Source organism: Tinamus guttatus, unplaced genomic scaffold, assembly GCF_059628265.1.
Source record: "Tinamus guttatus ecotype Peru unplaced genomic scaffold, ASM5962826v1 Tinamus_guttatus_pri_ptg000125l, whole genome shotgun sequence".
NCBI lineage: Eukaryota > Metazoa > Chordata > Aves > Tinamiformes > Tinamidae > Tinamus > Tinamus guttatus.
The window spans coordinates 1,050,542-1,073,862 of NW_028288659.1; the positions used below are offsets into that span (position 1 = coordinate 1,050,542).

The 23,321-nt window shown below is 44.0% G+C and overlaps 1 protein-coding gene across 2 annotated transcripts in view; it reads left to right on the forward strand.

Annotated features, from left to right (window-relative positions):
• The window catches only part of DENND5B (DENN domain containing 5B), a 98,129-nt gene that overhangs the window by 63,369 nt on the left and 11,439 nt on the right, over window positions 1-23,321 (forward strand). For both annotated transcript variants that reach the window (XM_088521549.1, XM_088521550.1), the window contains 9 exons: window positions 22-209; window positions 2,735-3,271; window positions 4,563-4,794; window positions 7,485-7,635; window positions 15,327-15,420; window positions 17,659-17,790; window positions 18,629-18,781; window positions 19,240-19,318; window positions 20,752-20,833. In XM_088521549.1, the coding sequence (XP_088377675.1) occupies window positions 22-209; window positions 2,735-3,271; window positions 4,563-4,794; window positions 7,485-7,635; window positions 15,327-15,420; window positions 17,659-17,790; window positions 18,629-18,781; window positions 19,240-19,318; window positions 20,752-20,833 (1,648 nt within the window). The remainder of the gene's footprint in view (window positions 1-21; window positions 210-2,734; window positions 3,272-4,562; window positions 4,795-7,484; window positions 7,636-15,326; window positions 15,421-17,658; window positions 17,791-18,628; window positions 18,782-19,239; window positions 19,319-20,751; window positions 20,834-23,321) is intronic.

Below are 23,321 nucleotides of genomic sequence, written 5' to 3' on the forward strand. Positions count from 1 at the left end.
GCATCTCTCCTCTCTCTTCAGATTACCAGCGGCTGATGACGGTGGCGGAAGGGATCACGACGCTCCTGTTCCCCTTCCAGTGGCAGCACGTGTACGTCCCCATCCTCCCCGCTTCCCTCCTGCACTTCTTGGACGCTCCCGTGCCCTACCTGATGGGCCTGCAGTCCAAGGAGGGAACGGACCGCTCCAAGCTGGAGCTCCCCCAGGAGGTAGGTCCTGTCCGTGGGGCTCAGCCTGTGCTCTTCCTGCCCCAAAGTGCCAGTGTTACTGGTATTTATGCCAGTTCCTGCTGGAAAGTGCCATGTCCTGTGTTACAAAGCTTCCCCACCACTGGTAAATCTGCTTGAAGCTCTGGGCTACGGTGTTTTCCAGCGGGAAGGAGGGAGGGAGTGACATCCCTAGAGCATTTCCGGGTGTGTGTCTGCATTTAGTGAGTGCTACTAATTTTATTGACTTCTAAATGCCTCCTCCTGGGTCATTAAATGCTTCTCTGCTTTCTTTTCATCACATACTTCACTGTGTTTTGTTGTCCTTCGTTGGTGCCACAGCCCTATTAGCAGAGGACTAAAGGATATTTCATTTGGGAATGGTCTTTGGGAAAGCCGGACTTGAGGTATTCTTGCCAGAGGGTTTGATTTGGAGCCTGTCCCTGCCTCACCAGCGGGAAGCTGAGTCCTGCTCGTCCCTACGACCCCATGGAGAACCCCGTGTTCTCCTCACTGCCCCTGGGTTTGTCATGAGCACAGCAGCCTGGCTTTGAAAGAGCTCAACTTGCATTCATACCAAAACTGCCCATTCTTGAGCATGTTGGTCACTTTAAGGTGAGTTTCCTCTTAAAATCCGTGGAAACCCCTGGAGTGACTGTTTGTGCCACCGTAATGTCTAGCGACTGCAGCCCTGCTGAGCCAGGCTCCGTGCAAAGCTGCTCCCAAGCCTTGGGAGCGGGCGATCCTCCCAGAGACAGGCAGTGAGGAGCCAAGCAGCAAGGCTGTTTCTGTGTGAATTCATACGAGGCAGTGGAGAATCCACACAGAGGGCCAGGATAGCTTCCTTTCTAGTGGAGATCTGGTTTAGGTGATAGGCAGAGGTGACTGATCCGTAGTCCCCGTGGCATGTTGCAGAGCAAGTCAAGTCTTAACACGTGGGTGCAATGCCCCGATCATGCAAAATTTGTAATGGCTTTGAAATGAAATGGGTATCTAGTTATGCTTTTCAGTAACTATGCTAATCTTACATAATTACCATGTATTTTTAAGTTATTAGTCATATGCTTTTACTTAGTAGATTAAGCTGTCATTTTCCTTAAATTAAAATTCTAATGTGATGGGTTTTTGCTGAAATAACAAATTAAATATCCCCAGTGAGAGAAGAGTAATAGTGGAAGAAGAAGCTGTTACAATGTTTAACAAATGAGTGGAAAAATACCAAACCAGCATTTATGAAAACTACAGTTCAGATTGCTGTGTGAGAGGGCAAGAAGGGGTGTTGTGCAGGGAGGATGTAGATTATTGCATTCCTATAGACAATAAAAAATAGAAAATCCTTTAACACACAAGCGGTGATGAAGCACGGCCCTCGTCAGCAACTGCCCATGGTGCTGTCTTAAGGTTACTAATCACTTTGCATTAACTTCAATCATCAGCTGTTTTTGAAGAGAGAAGTGAGACCAATTCCCTGAGGGTTTTCTGAATCGAAATCTCATTTTTCAAATTTTGTAAATGATATGCAGAACTGAAATGAAAAAGCCTTTGAAATGAAATATTGATGGATAAGAAGATGGTCCCCGAGCTAAACAACGGCACCAATACATACCATGACTCTTTAATATGTTAAGTAAAGCAAATTGTTTTGTACAAAGAAATGATTTTATTTGTATGCTTCAAATTTATTATAGAAAAAGAAACTGAAGGGACACTTTTACTTTGCCAAATGAATCCTAACAACCTCTAAAGGATCTGTGAAATGGAGTTAAGGTCACAGTATGTCCTGAAATGTCCAGAATCTTATAACCATGCTTGCTGTGGGAATAAATTGCCTTGATTAAAGCGAGAAAAGGGGGAACGGTCCTTTCCGCTGCGCAGCCGGCCGTGCCCGGAGTCGGAGCGTGGGCAGAGGCAGCCCCGCCAGGACCTGCGGCTCCTGCTTGGCCGCTTCGCACCCGGTTCAACCCTCGGGAACCCGACCTGATTTAGGGTGCTGTTCAGAACGCACGGTGCGCTCAGCCTGGGAATTTCAGATTGAAGCTGCAGTTCAGAAGATCCTGAGGGTGCATTTGCAATGTAATTAATATATATATACAAGCTCCTTTCCTCCCCCCGTGGACATGTTTGTAGTAAAAATATCTTCTCTGCTAGATTCATGCCTCCATTCGGGTTTAATGTTATGACTGAAATCTATTTCCACGTGTAGAAAAGCTGTCTAGGAGCACTCTGTTTAAATCTCAGGCAGAGGAATCTCCAAGAGTAGCAGCCACCTTGGAAGGAGGATGGAGAGAAGAAAATAAGATTTGGCTCCTTGGTAGCTCTGCTACAGAGAGTTCTTGTGGCTGAGCTGGTTCCTGGTGAAATAAACAGCCTTGGGAGGCAGTGAAACCCACAGGTAGTGTTTGTGCAGGCTGCGAAGCGGTGCTGCTCATCCTTCCTGCAGTTGCATCTGTGGCTGTTCCACGAGGGGATATCCAGTCTCTGTAGCATGAAGTGTAGTATCTGAAAGTATTTTTTTCTTTGTATTTCAGGCAAACTTGTGCTTTGTGGATATTGATAACCATTTCATAGAACTGCCAGAAGAATTCCCCCAGTTCCCCAACAAACTGGAATTCATCCAGGAGATCTCCGAGGTCCTCCTCCAGTTTGGGATCCCCCCGGAAGGTAACCTGCACTGCAGCGAAAGTGCCACCAAACTCAAGAACTTGGTTCTCAATGACTTGGTGAATGACAAGAAGAACGGGAACATCCCCAGCAATGCGATCAACATGTACGAGCTGCTAAAAGGCAACGAAACCATCGCCCGCCTGCAAGCGCTAGCCAAGAGGACGGGCGTCACGGTGGAGAAAATGACCATCACCGCTCCCCTGGTGGACAGGGAAGGGGACGTGAAGCTGCAGTGTGAGGAGCTGGAGCTGAGGGACTACAAACTCAACGTGCAGCTTCGGGAGGTTTTCGCCAACCGCTTCACGCAAATGTTTGCAGACTACGAGGCTTTTGTCATTCAAGCTGCACCCGATATGGAGTCCTGGCTGACAAACAGGGAACAAATGCAAAACTTTGACAAAGTAAAAACAGCTATGGCTTTTTATTTTATTTACTTATTTTTTTCCTCCATCTGAAAAGGTTTTTGAGGCTGGTGGGGAGAGAATAATTGTATCACGTATCTGTTGTCTAGGTGCACTTTAATTCTCCATTCCTCATCTACCTCAGACAGATTTGTCCGTTCTCACTATGCAGGACCAGATCCTTCTGCCAAAGTAAACTGAAATGAAATGTCCAGAGCCATCCCGACCAGCATGAACTGAGTAGACACATTGAGTAGCCAGTTTTAACCATAGGCTTGGTGGAAAGGTAGAAATAGAAAAGGTCTTTTTTTTTTTTTTTCTTCACTGACAGGAGAGATTCACACATAAGACAAAAAATAAATCAAATTTTTCATGTTTCTCATTTCCTAATCTCACGATAGAGCTCAGCATTTCATTAGTGTGTAGCATTGCCTCTTAGAAGGCAAGCACCTCATTACATGAGAAGCTGACTGTTATGGCTGTATTGTAGTGTGTACAGAAGAGTGTCATGCAAGCTGAGATTGGAAGTGGGGAAATGAGTAATCTGTAGACCCACAAAAGGAAAGAGAAATGTTCTGAAGCCTGCACAATTATTTTTTCTCAGTGAGTTCTCAAAGTAATAGCGCTCCTGACCAGCATCTTTTTTAGATGCAAAACCTGCTCTAAGGAGAACATGCAGAGGAAAAGCATTAAGGAACAGACTAAATATTGATTTCTGACTTTTTTTGATCAAATAACGCTGCCGTGGCTTTTTTGTTTGATTGTAGGCTGGTGTTGAACACTTGCATTCAGGAGAAGGAGATTGCCTATGTAATCTCTCCTGGCATTTCTGCATTAATGTGGTCTTCTAAGGGTAGGGTTTTCTAAGTTCAGATAGATTTAGGCACTCTCTCTCTCTCTTTTTTTTTTTAATTGGAATTTCATGGTTAACTGCCCGTCTTAGAAACGAGCAGTAGCTGGAGAGCACTGTTTACTCTGATACTCTGTGGTTGCCCTCCTCTGTAGTTGCTGCAGTTAGTAGTTCCACAGTAGCTGCTCTACCTCTGTGACAGTTCATGAACTGCTTCCATATATCCATGTTCCCTTTACTGTAGTGATCCTTCCCTAACCACTTCTCACCACCATGACTGAAGGGATGACCCACGAGGTTCTGCTGTCCCCATAAGAAGTTCTGTTGTTGCGGAAGAGCCTTGTCCAAACTTGGCCATTAGCTGTTGCTTCTGCCTTCTCCCATAGGAAGGCTTTTATACTGAAGTAAAGAGTGGCACTAATGAACTCTTCTGTATTTCAGGCTTCCTTCCTTTCGGACCAACCTGAGCCTTACCTCCCATTCCTCTCTCACTTCATTGAAACGCAGATGTTTGCAACCTTCATAGATAATAAAATAATCTCTCAGTGGGAAGAGAAGGACCCTTTTCTGCGAGTGTTTGACTCCCGGATTGAGAAAATAAGGCTATATAATGTAAGGGCCCCTGCACTGCGGACATCCAACTACCAGAAATGCACCACTTTAAAAGAAGCAGGTATGTTCGGCTGGACTAATAAAATATTCAAAAGTACAATGTCAGCTACAAAGAAATATAATTTTTCAGTCATCTGAGAGTTGCAGCGAGCGAAGAGGTCATAGAGTTACCTTATAAGTACTTAGCAGTCACCTTATTTTCCCTATGTAAAATGTCACTATTCTTTTCAAAGCTAAAAATAGAGGGAACCCTTTGCCCTTTTGTTTCAACTCTCTTGGGTTGATGCCTTTAATAAAAACAAACCAAATGAAGGCAAAGTTTCCAAAAATCAAAATGGCCATGTAGCTTGACATCTTGCACAACCCAGGTCACAGTTTCTTCAGTGAGATCAATAACTGGTGTCTGGAAAAGAAATATGCTCTTGTTTTAGGGTCTGATTATGTTGCTTGTTATCATGAATAACTATCAAATCCCCAAATAGAGTTTAAAAAACTTCAAGGAAGAGAAATTATCACCCTGCCTGAAACTTTTTTTTAATATTGAGATGACTCAGCAGTAAAAATACTTATTCACTTTTAGTTTTGTCCTGTTGTAATCTGGTCTCAGTTCACATTTACTTTTGAAATTACACAAACTGCATGTTCCGCAGAGGAGAAAAAAAAAAAAAGTTTTGTAGCCCAAACCATGTGGTATTTCTGAAATGCAGTCTCCTTCTCTGGAGATCTTCAAAACCCAGCGCCCCTGTGCCATGTGCTATGGGTGTCCATGCTGGAGCAAGGGAGTTGGACAAGGTGACCTCTGGAGATCCCTTCCAACCTCAACCATCCTGGAATTCTGTGAAACCAAACCACGAAGCTGCACACTGAGACTTGCACTTTCTCATTTCACACAACCCCTGTTATCAGTGCGATGGGAAGGAATGCAATTCCTGTGCTTTAGTTGTTGGTCCAGCACCATACAGAAGAACTGAGTCCCTGTTCTTGTGCACTGACCTTGTTTTTTCCTTCCTGTGAACTTTTTTTGATCCATCCTATCTGACCAGAGCAGGGGGTGATGTCAGAGGCATAATCCTTTATGGCATCTTTACTAGCTTCAGCAATCGATACAATGTACTATATGGTATGTAGTGAAGATTTGGAATTTTTCAGTATATTCACAGGGAACATTTTCAAATGACAGCTGAGTTTCTTATCATGAAATTGTTTATTTTGTTTCCAAATAGTACAGTGGAATTATACTCTTGAATTTGGTCACATATTAATGAATTGAGGCAAATGCATTTCCTTTTTTTTTTTTTTTCGTTTTTTGTTTTCTTTTTTTTTTTTTTGCATCCCTTCAGAACATTTTACTTGTTACAAATGTAGCAGCAATGTGGAAAAAATCTTTCAACAGGTTAATTTTTTTCTGTTAAAAACAATTGTAATTTGCAGGTTGCCTGTCTATGCAACGCCTAGCTTCAGTAGACATTGTGGCACCAGAACCTCATGTGCTGTATTGTGAGAAGCAGCAAGCTGATAGTAATGCCTACTTCCCTTCGCGTTTCCCAGTCACACGTACCTGAACCGAGCACCAATCGAGCACTTGTTTGTTTAACCTGCTATTTTTGGAGCCCTTCAAACCTTCTCTCCCCATACTACCCAGGCCTTTTTGGCTTCCTCCAAAAGAAAGCAATACAAATTTTCTGAGTTTCTAATGATAATATATGTAGATTTTGACAGTTTCTTTCACATCACAGATTTATAAAATAGGTCATGGGCTCTAAGTAGTTCTTAACAAATGGAAAATGAATTTAGCTTCTACATTTTGCATATTTATTGGCTACCCATGATAGGCTGAAAGAGTGAGCCCGTCTGTTAATGGACGGTCTATCAAAAAAGGAATAATCAAGATGTTAATTAAATGCTGATTCCATCATACACCTCCTTTCCACTCTTGTTCACAGTGTATCTGCCTCGCTGTTAGGGGGCTGACAGATCTGTTTTCGGTCTGGTAGAGATTTGAGATGAAATCTTCACATACTGAAGTAAATGACTAAACTCCATTAACCTCATTGGAGTGGAGGTTTCCAGGAGGCCCCTCTCTGACCTCAGTACATCCCAGCTTCTGTTGGTCTCCAGCACCCCTCTTGCCTTTTAGGCAAGGTACCTATGGTTACCTATGGCTTTCGAAGGCCTGTCCAAGAAGGATTTCTCTTCAGCATTTGGTGGCCAGTAATAGCGTATCTACTTGCAGGGGGAGGATCTGATAGTTGTGGTGTTTGCAGAATTCAGGTTTTGCTCCCTACACATCTGTCCACGGAAACATGTGTCAAGCAAAGCGAGATGCTCAGGCCTCACAGAGAGCTGCTCCTGTTGCAGGAAGTCTTAATTCTGCAGGAAGAGCATTTAAGCCTACCGCATAACTGCAGAGCAAGACTGCACAGCTCTTTAAAAATATTTGCGTCTATCTTATCAAAAGAAAAAGGGTTGTCCTTTAGCAATGCATCTTACCATCATTAAGCTTCCTTGAATAACTGCTTGTTTAACTGCTAACTTATTTGTTCCAGTACTAACTGCATTCAGTAAAGAAACTAAAACTGAAATAACAGTGCAGGTGTTTCCTCACATTTGTAAGTGACAGATTTCAGGCACAACAGTGAATATTTAACTTCTAAGTTTCCAGGAATTGGAGAATGACTGCTTTAGTTGTTGATGTGCATATCTGCAGGTAGCTCCCTAATGCTCTTCTTTGCCTGTGAATGTGACTTGTAGCCCAGTCCATCGAGCAGCGGCTGATGAAGATTGATCACACGGCCATCCACCCACACTTACTTGATATGAAGATTGGTCAGGGGAAATACGAGCAAGGGTTTTTCCCAAAGTTGCAATCAGATGTCTTGGCAACTGGACCCACGAATAACAAGTAAGCACAGTTTTTTGTTTTCTAGACTTGAAAGTAAGTTTTTCTTATGAAAAAGTCACAGGAAGGGACAACAGTCCTGTTTTTTAATGTTTTTCAAACAGTCTAATTAGGCAGCAACTCTTTTCATTTCTGCCTTGTTACAGCTGTGACTTTGAAGTTTTGGACATAGTTTGGCTGATGCTAGAAATTGTTAGCTTTGGTTTTGAGATGATTGTTCAGTAATATTTTCTGTTCATTTTAGTGGTGAGTACTGTGTCTTCTCATGCATATTTTAAGTTTTACCATTGCCATAACAAATTTAAAGTGAATTTCTTCCTTGTTAGCCACTGAATAGAATAATTGGGAAACTCAAACAAAAATCCAGATTTTGAAGAAAATCCTCATGTTGATGCAATTATTCTGTAGAATAAAATTGATGTTTGCTCTATTCCTTTGTGACTTTTAACTGTTATTACATGGCCCAGAAGATTTTTATAATGCACTTTCAATTTCTGAAGTAGAATAACCTAGAAGAATAGCTCAATAAGGTTGGTTTAAGCATGTGGTTTTGTATTTGGGTTGCTTTTTTTGAAATCCAATAAGGTCCTTAGTGTACCTTGGTCTGATGGTAGGCGTACTATAGCTGTGAAATCAAGCATATTGTTACATTACTCCTTACCTAAGCCAAAACGAGAATCTGTAGCAAATAATGTGCATTAGAAAGTAAGCGCTGAACGTCACCTTCCTTCTCTCCCTTCAAGCCCAGATAAGAGATTTTTTCCCCTCCCTCAAAAGAACAGGAGTTATGTTGTCAATTAAATCACATGTTCCTGAAATGGCTGCCTTGGGCCCCAGTTTCCAGTGCGGTGGCCCGCCTAGGGCAGTGCAGGTGAACCTCGAAGCTCCCCAAGCCGCGGCGCTCTGCGTGTCGCCGCCAGGCCTCGCGCCGGGACGCGGCCTGCGCGCCACTGCTCGCATCGCCGGCGGGAGGGCCCTGCAGGCCCACACCATCCTGCCGCCGCCTTCCTCGGCCCCCCGGCGCTCGCGAGTGCCGTTTTAAGAACCTGTTATGCGTAAGACTTGCCGATGATCAAATTCAATGCTTTATTTTTCAAGAGTTGCAGTTAGCTCACAGAAATGAAAGGAGGAATGTGTGTTTCAGAGCTCCTTTGTTTTTGCAGTCGTCTTGCAAAATCAGACCAAAACTGAAGGCTTATAGATAATGCTCCCTTGAGAAATTGGGGCTTGCTTTGGCTTTGGAGAGGTCATGTTTAGCAGTCTACCCCTTCTTCTCATGGTGAGTTGGGATTTTACAGTGTCATTAGCAGTATGACCATGCCTGCCTACTTGCATGTTTTGGCTACATTACAAAATCTTAGTGGAGCTGGGAATAAACATTGTATTCAATACAGATGTGTCTGTGCCTTTGAGCTGCTGCTTTTAGATGGGGAACTATTCTAAAATGTGGCTTTAATTCCTCAAGTACTAATTTTGATTTAGATAGTTGTGGTCTTCAGATTGCAGCGTGTTGCAATTTGTAAAAGCCAAAATCCCATTACTTACCACAAAGTGATGTCAACATGACAAATGTCTGGAATTCCTCCAGTTTTATATTGCCAGAAAGGTTTGTAATTGGGAAATCTCAGGACCATCTGTTTACATCGTTTTGCATCCCAGCATTTTATATGAGCAGCTGAGAAGACTCTTTCTCTCTCATTTAAGGCATGTAATTCTGCTGAATTTACACCCACTTTATAAAATAGATAGCCTTTTCATGCTCTCTGCAAATACAGCATATATTTTTGACCGCAAAATCAATTGAGCTACAGCCTTCCATTAATTTGAATTTCTCAGTACTTGCTTCTTGGTGATACATTATACTAGCAAACAAGACTGAGCCTTTGCATATGGGGTCAGGGATACAGAGCAGAACACTTCAGCTGTGTTCGCAGGGATCTCACATGCATTTGTGAGGTTAACAGAAGGGATATTAAAATAGTTTGATAGATCACTCTGATTTTTTTTTCCAAACTTCAGCTTATGTAGAGCAAATTTTGTCCAGAATTTTGCAGGAGAAAAAATAAAATCACTCTCTTGCTCCCGTGAATTTTTGTTGTGGTGGTTGCACAGTAGTAAACTGGTTCAAAGCTATTTTAATGATAACCTGTCTTTCCAGGGCAGCAACCAGCTGTTTACGGCTTACCTTTCAGGAGGAATAAACTAAGCAAATCTGTATGCGGAGCTTGTAGCGCTATCCTGCTGTTGTCTTCCTGTATCCAGGCAGAACACTGGAGCTGCTAGGGTGTAATACGTATGCCTTTAATATCTAGGTCAGGAATGAGATGCAAGAGCAAACCAACTTTTCAGTTGTGCTTAGTTCTAACCACAGGCTCTGATTTGAGGGCACTGTGTGGCTTACAGGACTGTAACAAGCAGAAATTCAGTTTGGGGGACAGGGGAAGGATTGACGGGCTGGATCACCTCCATCTACACACATCTGGCAGCAAATGCTGATCACATTTCTAGGTAAAACACTGCAGGGTGTCATGCAAGCGATGAGCCCAAGACCTCCTTTCGGAGCCTGGCCAAAGGGAAGGCCTGGATGTCTCCTGTCTCAGTGAGCAGTGGGTTTGTTGACTGAACGCTCATCTGCTTGGTCGTATGCAGGTCAGGAGCTTTCAAAAACCTGCTCCTATTTTGGCCAACTCATTTGGGCTGCAGGTGCACGCTTGGTGTCATTTGGGCTTTTCTCTACCTTCTCCCTATGATGGTTGGGAAATATTGACTTGTTCAGCTTGCAAAAACTTTTCTGAAACTGACTTGAGACTTAGTTTTATTGTGGGAAATGGGAAGGGGAGGTGGGGAATGGAAGGAGAAGCAAATTAAAACAAACCAACCCAAACCCCAAAAGAGCCCTAGAACTGGAGAGTAGGCCCCTAGATATGCAGTTTCCCTAATCATCTTTTTGATCAAGTATGCCAGAGCATGGACACACTTGATGTGCAGAGTACATAGACCTAAACTTAAGCAAAAGATGGTAACTATACAAATATTTCTGTAATTCTTCTAGCAGCTCATGGTTACACGGCAAACTTGGAACATGGGGATGGTGTTGCAGGGGGCAACTAGAAGCTCTCGGGCAGCATGACAGTGAGCCCGCCTTGGAGCATGGGCTTCCCGCGTGTCCGTGCAGTGCCTTGCTGCCCTTGAAAGGAGCAGGGGTGCTGAGGGGACCGGTTATCGGTGATGGAAGAGCCTGCAGGCTGCCTGTGACCTCCAGCATCCCCGCCTACAATTTCTAGTACTTTTGCTCTGGTGGACAATGTTTCAGTTGGCATTTGCAGTCCAAAAAGAGCAAAGAGTAACCCTACCTAACTGACTGCAACCAAAAACACTCTCAGATTCTTCCATATCAGGCAGTGATGCCCTGCGCTCACCTCCGTTGGTAAGTCAGGAGCCTGAGGACGAAGCCACCTCTTCTACCTGCTGAGGAAAACCTTGTGAATTTGTAGGCTCCTCCAGCTCCAGAAATGGCCCATCCAGCTTATTCCAACCTCATAAAACAGCAGCTTCCACAGGAGTCCAGCTGCCGTTCGCGCTGGCATGTTGTCCATCAGTCTGGGATAGAGCAGCAGTTTCCTGAGTCCCGCTTCCCTTTTCCAAACAGCGTCCCCACGTTGTGACCTCCCAGTGTTCCTCCCTTCCTTCCCCACGGGCCTTTCCTGCCAGGCTCTTAGAAGCCCGAAGTGAGATTTGCAAACCGGTATCGCTTGGGGTGATTGTGGCGAGGCATCTGAATGACAAAAAGCAGAACCGCATAAGCACTGAACATGGTTTTTGATGAGCTAATTGTGAAATTGGGGTGAATATGCTTGCAGCGCAAAACTGAAACAACTAAACAAGCTGTGTTTTGAATCTAATTGATTACCTTGTAACTCAATTTGTACTAAGAAGCTTGATAAATGAGATTAAATGCTGTAGAGGAAAACACTGATTGCACATCAAGCATGGGAATACATTAACATTTTGGCAATTTGTAGTGAATGCCTACAGAGAACAACTGAACTGGCATTTCTTTCATTGATTGCTTCAGGTTTTTTTCAGGGCAGGCTTTGCTTTATTCCACGTTCAGTAGATAGCTTGAATTGTCTTTTTTTTTTCTCTCTCTCTTTCCCTTTCTCTGTGTTTACCCCTGTTTCTTTCCCTCATCTCTCTCCACCTCCTTTATCAACACTTTGCTTTCCTCCGTGCTTCCTTTCCTGACTGGAGCGCTTCCTCTTTCCACCCTAGCCACTTGTCTTTTCCGAGGCCTTTCGCTTGTGCTCTGGCTCCTGTGAACCCGGTGCGGTTGGTCCTGCACCCACGGGGGGTGCACACCAAGGCTTCGAGCACAGACCCCTCCACAGGCAGCCTTCCAGCCTCACGTTTAGCTAAGCCACGTGTTGGTCTTACCCTGAAGCTCCCTGCAGAAGCATTAGCTGCTTCTCGCACAGGTATTTGTTCCCGTGCTGTGTGTTGCTGACCCCAGCACTGTGTCAGTAGAAGTATTTGCAAGGCCATGCTGTTAGCAATGCCCACAGTGGGTTCAGTTTTGTGCCAAGCTCATGGCATGGCTTCGTGACTTGTGTTGCTCTGTCCCTGCCATATCTGAGCTGCCCCAAGTTTATATGCCCGGTGTCCTGGTGCTCTGTCTTTGAGGTAGAGCTCCTGCTTGCTTAGTCAATAACACAAACATGGCTAATCTTCTCCTTTGTTTTTTGGTTTTGTTTTTAAAAGAAAATATCAGCTATGATGTATATAATGTAAAGTAGTACCTTTTGCTAAATACTGTGATAGAATTAAATTTGGTTTCAGCAAAACAAACTCTTCTCTTCCCTTGGGGAAATTATCCGTATGTCCCATATGGAGTAATTCATATTATACATGCTTTTTTTTTTTTTTTCCCCCACCAATTTCCCCATTGTTGGGTGCTGTTTTAAGGCTGCCTGTATTAAATACAACCTTTTTTTTTTTTTTTGCAATCCAGCCAAGCTACTGTGCTTTCACATCCTATATAAGAGCAACTCTGCATTGCATCTGAATGAGTCATAAATGAGTCAGCAGTGAGCCGTCCTCAAAAACACTGATCTTATTTAAAGTTTGCAAACAGTAGAAGCTCACCTTTTTTTGAATATGAAATCTGAAGCAAGGATTTAATATACATAAATGTAATATGGCAAACTACTGGCAGGTGCAATGAAAAGATTAACTGTTTCTGTCCAAATACGCTCCTTTTAAGTCAAATTTCATTCTTGAATTTGATAATACGTGCTTAAAAATCATTTCTGAAGTAGAAACTGTTGAGCCCGGGTGACTTGGGATGTGAATTCTTTAGCACACTGATGAAGTTGTCTTCTCAATGGGTGTCTAAGGTTCTCTAGCACCCTGTGCTGGGTATCCTGCCCTTTACCCGTGTGTCTGCTCCGGCCCGACCTCATTTCTTCCTGGCACCGTGGAGCTTTAGCTCCTGTGTTTAATAATGGCAGTAAACCCCATCCAAGTCATTCAGAGTGACCAAAAGGAGAGGAATGAAAAATTCTAAATCTCGTCTCTGCTGACGAGGCGGGAGGGAGTGGTTGTTGTAACGTTTAAACATGTCCTTTTTTAATTTATTTCAGGAAAATTCTAGGTAGGCCATAAAAGAAAAGGCTTAAAAAAGATTTAGCTGCTTAAACCCGCCCCAGTGCTGCTAGCGCTTGAGCCGGCCTCCCGGCATGTGAGCCGAAGGCACCGACCTCCGCGCTCGCTTCATGGGATGCTGCTCCAAATAACCAACAACTAGCCTTTTCCCTTTCTTTTAAATTTATTTTTTCCTTCCATAAACAGCCAATAATCTTCACTTTGTATGCCAGAAGTGCTCAGATAGTCTGGATTAATAACCAGGACTTTCTAGCGATGGTGTGTGACGGGTGCTCATTTGGAGGGCTCTATTCTGTCCTCACCTCCAGGGAGACGTGTCCCCTTGAAGCAAGCCAGCAGCAATTCCTTAAATCTCCTAGTAGCTTCAAAAAGGCGAGTGGAAAGGTGTCCAACCTTGGCCTAGAATTCAGACTCTATAATAACAATTTGGAGGAGGGAAAAAAATGGAAATTAAAATTATTGCTCTTATATGAAAAACAATAAGATCATATAAAATCAATAATTTAAAAAAAATCAATAATTTTAATTTCCAGTGTGGTGTTAACATTGTGTTATGTATTGTGCAGGCATTATAATTTGCAATAAACAGGAGATACCTGGAAACAGGTAGCTAAAATTATTTTTACTTCCACTGCCCTCTATTTGAGCTCTCTGAAAGGGTGATTTTTCTCTGCTACATTTCTACTAGTCGAGATTATCAAAATGTAACTTTTTCCCACCTCCTCGGGCAATAGCTGTTGTTTTCAAGAAATGCTGAGGTGCTAAAGTCACAGGCTGTGTATTTTAAGAACTTCTGGTAAGCTGCGAAGATGCTTGTGTCGGTAACGTATTCCTCAGAAAAGATACAAATTTTGCACATATTGGTCTCTTTCATTTAGTTGCTAAGAGACTTGAGGTTGCATTGCTTATAAAAGGAAGAAAGATTTAATTTCATAGGGGATGGCGAAGAGGTGAACCGTGATTATCTTTTAACTTGGGAGTGCAGGAAAAAGGCAGGAGTGACTTAAAGAAGCAGCTCAAAGGTCATATGCTTAGCTTTATTTATTTATTATGTTATTTAAAAACTGGCTTATACACACAGCCAACACAGCCACAGTAACATCACTTGGAAGATATAGGGCATTAAGATGCTTAGTTTTAAGGCTTTATGGGTTGCTTTACATTTTTTTTTTCAGCTTGCTTCTATAAAAAAAAATTCTCTGCACCAGTTGGACTTTTTGGTTTCAAGGTTTCGATGGAATTTTATCATATCATCAAAGTACAGTAACTTCAGACTGTATATTTTGGGGGGCAGTTACGTTGTGCTGTGTTTTGTGCTTATGTGACATAAGGGAGCTTGGACACTTGGGAGCATTAAGTTGCTCTGTTTCATGTTTCCAATGTGGTTACTTTTAGGTAGTAGCTTAAGATGAGTAAAATTGACCTGGACATAAATGAAGAGGTAGCAAAAAGGCAATTGTTTTTCTGTGCTATTTAGAAACCTAATGAGGAGGAGAAAGAGGTGAGCTGAAGATCAGCAACACGATTAATCCCAGCAATCTTAATATTTGTTTATGTCTGTTAGGCGTCGGCTTACCTATACTATAGTACTTCCTATCACGGTGGCAGGGTTCTCAGGGGTAATTCCAACTAGAGAAGTACCAAGAAAACCTCATGGAAGAGAGGAGAAATGTTTCAAGCTGATACTCGAGACACATCGTCACAGTTTGTTCCTTCAAACAGGCACCAGTTTTGGCAAACGCAGCCAGTAAAGTGCAAATGCAGTGATTTACCTACCGGCGGCGTCAAGGTCGCGCATCCAGAAGCGGGCTGGTAGAAAGGGAAGGTCTCCCACCCGATCCGCAGGGGATGCAGCCTGACGGAGGCAGCCCCTGGGCTCTCCCATGGAGCCTTTCCCAAAGCGGCCGTGCCGCGGCCTTCCGCGCCGCGCTCCCGCCGTGCCCGGGGCCTTGGCCGCGCTCACCGCGCTGCCCTCCCTCACGCGTGCCGCGCTGCCCTCCCTCACGCGTGCCCCGTTTCTCGCTGTCCCGCAGCCGCTGGGCCAGCCGCAGCACGACGGCGCAGCGCCGGAAGGACCGCCTGCGGCAGCACTCGGAGCACATCGCGCTGGACAACGACCTGCGCGAGGTAGGTGCCAGCGGGAGGAGGGGAACTGAGCCCTGGCCGGTGGGAAGGGCTTGGAACAGTCGCGGATCTGAGTGTCCCCTGCTTGGAGGCACACGAGGCAGGACTCCCTCCTTTTTTTCAAGAGTGTTTCTTTAGAGCTTTCCTGAGCGTTGCAGGTGTAGGTAAGCCTGCTTGAAAGGTTGAGAGTTTGAGACCCTTTCTGCCTAAAGCTTGGAGACTCCCACACATCCCATAAATGTCAGTCATGTACGTGCATTTCTTTCCTATCTTTTCAGCCCCTTGTCCTTCATTAAACATTTTCTACCATATTTTTCCATTCATGTCCATGTGCTTCTTCTGTATGTCCCTAGCAGAAGTGCAGCACTCACTCTGAATCTTGCTGAATGCCTCTGACCAGTGTCATAATTTTCAGCTCTAAAGAACTCAAAGGCCTGTCTGAATCCCAGCTTCAGACACCGTTTCGCACCGAAACGGCCTTTGCAAACGTCCCGTCATTCCTTTTGCTAATGTGGCATTGCAAGCATGTCATGAACTTGGCCTTGTGTTTGCTGCAGCAGAGCCTTTTCAGTGCTTTGTCATGTGTTTTTACTTTCTTCCTTCGGGCTGTGGGTCATCTGCATGCTTCTCGTGCTTTCTCTCCTCTTTTCTTCCCGGCTATTCGGCCACTGGGGCATCTGCCCCCTCTTAGCCATCGGAGGAGCTTTTGCTTCGCCAGAACTCAATGGCCTTCTGGGAGTGGGACCAGGGGCCACCCCCTCCTGCACGGCCTCCCAAAAAATCCTTCTCTGAGTGCTGCCTGGTACGTTCTGGTTTGTCACGTTGAAAGCTGCTTTGGTGTGCTGCTAGTGCGAGGAAACGCTGCGAACCTCTCCTCTGCCCTCCTCGGCGTGTGCGAGCACGTCCCCAGACCAGAAGTGTGGTTATAATCGGAAGCGGGACCATTTCATTTTGTCTCCTTTTTCCCCGTGTCGGTGCCTGGCCGTGCAGCCGGGGACGCCGAACCCCGAGAGCTCCGCGTTCTGCCTCCAGACACCGACGAACGGGCAGGCAGCATTCGGCTGGTTTCCCACACCACAATCATTCTTCTCTTGAACTTCTAACTGTATTCATTGTTTTTCATTTAATACCAAGGTATGCGATGAATAAAGTCAGTTTATTGATTTTTTTTTGACTCTTCAGACTATAACCGCACTTTTCATTTTTTTCATCCTTTCGTTTTAAGAAGAAACGTTAGATTTCCTGATTAGTTGTCCCTAGTATGACTTTTCACTGCTTTTAATGCTAATTTGTGCACTAAGTTAGATGAAAGTCACTTGTGAGGTTGCTTATTGAACAACACTCTTGTCAGCAGCTGTGATTTTTATTTCTGTATACAGTAGTGCTTCAACTATTTTAAAGTCCTTACAGTATCAATGGTATTGTAATTACTTCACTGAGCACTTACTAACTAGCTGAACACACTTTTCCATGTCGTGATCTTGCATTCCTGTCTGACCTGTTGAGCTGATATTAAGTTGCTCTTGTCCCAGTTTTGAAACCAAAAAAGCCAGACGAGTCTGAACATCTCTACACCCCCATTACAAAAACAAAACAACAAAAAAAAGGTGAATAATTGCAGTTAACTTCCATGTGTTTGGATTTTATTCTTGCTAACTAAATGATTTTGACCTCAAATAGAAGGCTGCAAGGCTGGAGGCGCAGCGTTCTCTGTCACTACATGCTGCTCCTTCCTCAGAAAACCCACAGGCCTTGCATGAAAACAGAGAATTCCAGCCTTCGAATATGAACTTCAACAACATCTTCAGGAATAATCTTCGGGCAAATTTTTGACGACCTTCATATTTACACACCTCAACACAGTCAGCTGCTTAGTTTTGCTGAGCATGTAGACCTCTTACTGGTACCAGGGGTAGCTGACACTTGCTGAAGTTTAGTTTAGTTTTAGTCTTAATCTTGTCTTAATCCCCTCCCCCCACCAGAGTAGTAGAACAGGAATATTTAAAAGGCTTTTATTAGAGTTTGGTTCTTTTTTAAAAAGCATAGTTGCCCTTTTTTATTTTGTCCATATTTCTCAATTTTTATACTTCTAATTTTTCATCCTACTGATTTTTATCCACACGATGTTGTTCCAGGATTAACAGTAGCTCATTCCTTTTTGCTAGCATTTGCTTGCCTAGGATTAGGATGAGGAGAATCTCTGTAACTTGCAGTATCTAAAATAATTCTCTTTATTTTTAGAAATACATGCAGGAGGCGAGAAGTTTAGGAAAAAATCTAAGGCAGCCCAAACTCTCGGACCTCTCTCCAGCTGTTATTGCCCAGACCAACTGCAAATTTGTGGAAGGGTTACTGAAGGAATGTCGCATGAAGGTACCTTCTCCCCCTCCCCTCTGAGCGCTCTCCTGTTTGCTTGCTTTGAACATAAATAGCTGCTGCAGCCTGTCTCCAAAGTCCTTCACAGCTGGAGCACCCTTGGTCTCTTGGTATCCTGCACTACTGCAGGGTAGATCTTGCTTTGTGTTCTGACTTCCAGCTGCTAGGAAATTAAAGAACCTAAGAATATATGCTGCTACTATTCTGTTTATGCAGTCAGGGTTGATGGAAAGAGTAGAAAGGACAGGAAGGAGAATCAACCTGATCAGACATCTCGGAGAGGATTTCCTTTAATTGTTCATATTTAAGTGTAGCATAAACATTCTGGACTCAAAGCCTTCTGACCAAAAGGAAGCGTTGAGCATTTGCAACAGTTGTGCAGTGGTTAATGCAGAGCAAGTGAAGTATCAATGTTCTTGCTGTTAAAGCAGTTTTGGTAGCCACAAAAGCATAATTTCTGTGTATCTTTGTGTCAGTTGCAGCTGCTGTAATACCATATTACCTGTGTTTTAACGTTTAAGAGTTGTAATCTAAGCACGATAACACTGGGTGAGACTAAAAGTGCATCTATCTTAGTACTCTGTCTTTGATACAAATCAGTAACAGATAAAGGTATAGGGATAGGATATTATGGAGTATTAATACAAACTTTTTTATTATTGTTATTTTTAATATGCAGTCTTTGTATGAAGATTTTTTTTCTCCAGCCAGACCATAGAGATAATCATAATAACCATTAGAGATCACCTGCCCTAAATCTGTACAAATAAATTCAATATATAAGTTTTGCTCTTGGTGGTATGACACCCTTAGAAACCTTTTGGGATTTTTTTAGACTAAACGCATGTTGGTAGAGAAGATGGGCCATGAAGCAGTGGAGCTTGGACATGGAGAAGCCAACATCACAGGTCTGGAGGAAAATACGTTAATTGCCAGTCTGTGTGATCTGCTAGAAAGAATCTGGAGCCATGGTCTGCAAGTCAAGCAGGTTGGTAACTGGAAACTTGGGTCATCATATATACATACTCTTTAGCAAATACTGAATGCCATTTATACCCGTTAAGCTGCTACTTACTGGAATAATTTCAATATAAAATGAGAGGTATCTCTTGGCTCAGAGAACTTGGTTCATATCATGTGAGTTTTTTTGGAGAGGCACCTCAAAATGTCGTCAGATAGGTTCTTGGTTTTTTTTCTTCCCACCTGCAGAAGGGAGACATGTGGAGAGGAGTGAATGAAACAAGGCAAGCAGCATGATTGCAAGCTCAGTGGGGTTGTGCTCCTTATTCTGTAAGTCTCCTGGCCCAAAAGGAAAGAAATAACTCTCGTCACCCAACTTCTGGCCCACAGAAATGCCAGTCCATCCTGTTGTCTTGCCTTGTTCATTGGGGTTTCTTTTTCCTGGTTTATTTAAACCTATTTACTACATACATGTTTGATTTTCAGGGGAAATCAGCTTTGTGGTCCCATTTGCTTCAATACCAGGAGAGAGAAGAGAAGCAAGAGCATAGTGCAGAGTCCCCAGGTGGGTACTTGGCAATTCCCTCTGTGTGGGATCCCTTAGCAGTGCATGAACTTGGGTCTGGTAGGAACAGTGCAACCACGTAAAATCCATGCAGGACTTCCAAGGTACTTGTTTACTAATGCCCCATTTAAAATTTGAGACTTTTCATAAACACTATGAAGCTGCATGGACATTGTTGGAGGCAAATGAATGTGCTTATCCTTGTCTGGAAAATCACTTGCTGTCAGTTCACTGTCTTTGTTCCCTTTTAACTCACACTCAGCATTAAGCGAGGTGTGAGAAGCAGTGTTTCTGTATGTTTTATCTAGGATAGTTTAAGTCTGGAGCTTTGTCTGAAAAACCTGTGTGAATAAATCTGTCTTCAATAAATCTGTCCCGGTGGACAGTAGAGAAGTTGTGTGACTAATCTCTATCCACAGGTCCTAGACTCTCAGTTTTGCTTTTGTTTGGGCTTTTACAGTCACTAAATTACCTCCCTGGTGTTGAGAGAGGTTGGTTTTCTCTGACCTTGCGATCTGCCTGCCCAGTGTTTGCTGCTGAACGTTGCAGTCCAAGTCTCTGAACTTAGCAGGTTATCTTCCAAGGACAGTGCCTCCTCCGAGCAGCAGCAGATCCAAGCAGCTACTTCTCATTAATGATCCCGAATCCCTATAGCAATAGTTAGTTACAGAGTGCATTTTGGATTAGGCATTTCACAAAAAAGAAAAATTTTAAATCTGAAGTATGTCTTCAGTGCATGAGCGGGCCCGTCCTGACCTTCACTATTTGGCTATAGGAGAACAGCCATTTGGAAGAGGGCCCAATATCAACGTTCAGCTTCAAAATCCTTCCAATCCTACTTAGGGGAACATGCATGATCAGTCCTAAAAAAGCACATCTATGAATAAACTGGTCTCACTTATTAAAAGCCCTTTAATAAGCTTCAGTGAGTAATGCACTAAGCAATCTGGCCGGCAGGCACAAATTCCTGAGAGCGAAATGTGTCACCACAAAGTACTTTGATCCCAATACCAAAGGACAGAATTGCTCGACATTCTTGGCATCTAATATATGCTGCTATAGCTTCTTTAAGTTTATTGTGCCCTTCTCAGCTGTATTTTCTGTAAGAATTTAAGATTAAGATTAAGATTTAATAAAACTCTTCACTGTGTATATGTCTATATATAAGTGTTTGTATATGCATATATGTATGTTTGAATGTATTGCGCGCATAAAAAAGGCAGCTTTCGAATCCAGTTTCAGTGTTGGATTAAGGAAGAAATAATCAGGTAACAGCATTTTGTCACTGTCCATGTTTCTAGGATAATGTTGATGAGAATGCACAGAAACACTGGGTTTCTCAGTGACTTAAGATTTTAGCCTTTATGTAAACAAATGCCTTGCAGACCGTAAGTGTAATTCCGTATTAACTTTGTATATTTCCTCCAATACAGTTGCTGTTGGAACAGAAAGAAGAAAGTCTGATACAGGAATTACCCTGCCTACTTTGAGGGTTTCCCTGATACAAGATATGAGGTACATAATTTGATTCTGTTATTTTTTGTTTTTATTTGGTAGCATAAGTTCAAGATCCTCATGGGCTTTGGATTTTCAAAGTACAATTAAAACATCCTCAGTGTTGCATTCAAATCTACAGGGTGTTTTTGTTTTATTATTATTATTTTACAAAATTTCTCATGTATTTACCCGATTTATTTTAGCTAAAAGATGAGGAAAATGCTCTGTTCTTCTTGGTTCTGTTTTTGTTTACCCCAGAGAGTTTCTTCTGGTGATGCAGCTAACTTCTACAGATAATGCTTTCACATTTTTTAATGTGTCAAATTACGTGGTACCCTCTGAGTTTGTTCCTTTTTGTTTGCTTTTATTTGAGCAAACAAGAATAGATAATGGGCAAAGCAAGGGACATAAGAATCTGCCAGCAATGTCTGAGCAGTATTCTTTTCAGCTAGCATTCCATGTGAAATAGTAACAGCTGTGCAAATTTATAGATGTAAATAAATCCTTGAAAAATAGAGCAAGAAAGCAATTTGTGGGTTGGAGTGAGCTGTTCTTCCTGAATTTTATACTTAACGTGTACAACAGTGGCTGCTGGCACTGCTGTACAGCTGGCAACCTCTGCTCTCAGTGGGGTTCATTGCTGAGCTAACAAGGGAAACCTCTGTGGCTAAAGACTGAGATTCACTGGTCATCTCTGAGGTCTGCAGGAGCCCGTCCCTTGGCCTTTGGGACGGTAGGAAACTTGGATTTCTTGGATTTTCCTTCAGTTGGAGCAGAGACTTTGGCGGCTTTTCAAAGCCAGCGCTCACTGGCTTCCCTGTTGTCGCAGGTCTAGTAGCTCAGGGAATCTAAAGTTGAATTGTGAAGCGTGTGAAGTGCTGTGCAGGAGCCTCAGCCTGGCCATGGAGAGCATCTCACGTGGTGGCGTTTGGACACCTGGCCGGCTGGCGAGGAGAAGGGCCGGGGCTGGCGCGGCGCCTCCAGGCAGCTGTCCTTGAGGGTATCCCCCGAGCGGGCGCTGCCAGGCCCAGCCGCCGCTCTGATGTCGGCCTCGCCGTGGCCAAGTGATTCAGCAGGGCCGCGGGAAGGAACAAGAGAGCACAGCTCGTCCGCGAGGAGCTGCTGGTGATGCAGCGTGTCAGGGGACATCCCTGTAACGTTGCTTTGCTCTTCCACCTAAAAACGAGGCACAGCCAAGAAATTAATGGCAGTTAGCTCACCAGACATCGATAACCTTGATGTGATTTCGCCGCACGCGCAATTACCAACTTTCTTCAGATATGAGAGTGCACAGATTAGTCAGGCTTTCGTGAAAGAAAATGACTTTTCTTCCCACTTGTAGTGTGAAACTGATTTGTTTTATGTAGTGTAGTTTAAAACATCTTGCGTTCTGTTTTTAAAGAGCATGGCATGCCCTGTAGGGCCAAAATGAGGCACAAGGTGGGACAGAGTAGGAAGGGGAGTATATGCAGCACAATTAGGAATAGAGTGTCCGGAGGTCACTTTGAGCCCGTGTCCGCACAGAGGCCGAGCGCGCGCTCCGCGGCGCACGCAGCGTGGCCTCGAGCACGGCTTGTTTTTCGCGGCTCGCACAAGGTTGCACAAACAAGCTAAAGGGCAGGGCTGACTCCCCGTGGCGCTCGGGATGCGCCTGTGCTGCGTGCGAGGCCGCGTGTCCTCTGCCTCCCGCGCACAACCGGGAGGAGCGTTGGGGACGCGGTGGCGCGGAGCGGGGAACCTCCTCCGCAGCGCTGCTCTTCGCCAAGGGCGGCCCCCGCCGTAGCCCGGCCTCGCGCTGGACACGGAATATAGATTTTTCTCTGTTGCTAATGGGATTAAAAGCTCGTCTCAACGCAGGGACTTGCATGGAAATTGCTGTTCAGCGCACTGCTGTGCGGCGGAGAGCATGCAGTGCTTGCACTTAGGTCACTGATTAAAAATAGAGCAGTTCTGTCTCTTGCAACCGAGAAAGAAATAAATTTGAGTTCCTAAATGTTCTGTTAAGCTGCCTTTGCTGACACCAAGGCTGATTACTGGATTTTTTTTAACATTTTTGTTAAGCTGCATAGTTGCAGAGCCTTATTTTCCCCAAATGCACACTTTTATGTAAATATGGTTTGAAGCAGAAACAAGTAAAGCAGACGTACAGAATGTGCATGAAATGAGGCTCAAGCCCCTCTCTATTTGAGTCTGCTCACAGGGAAATAGCACAGCCTGCTTGCCTTTTATACTGGATGTAATTTAAGCCAAGCACCGCAGGGAGGGGGGAGATCCTGGGCTTTGATCTTCCCATCTCAAAGCCTTTAAATGTCTGAAGAGAGCGTCTCGGTGGTGTAGCTGAGTGAAGTGCACATCCTATTTCTCAAGGAGCTGTGATCACGAGCCCGGCCGTCTGTGCTGGAAGGCCTCCCCCTCGCTGCGGTGCTCTGGGAAGGGGAGTTGCTTCCCAAAGTGCCTTCCCGAGCTGGGATGCAGCCGGGAGGCTGCAGGGCCGTCGCTGCCCAAC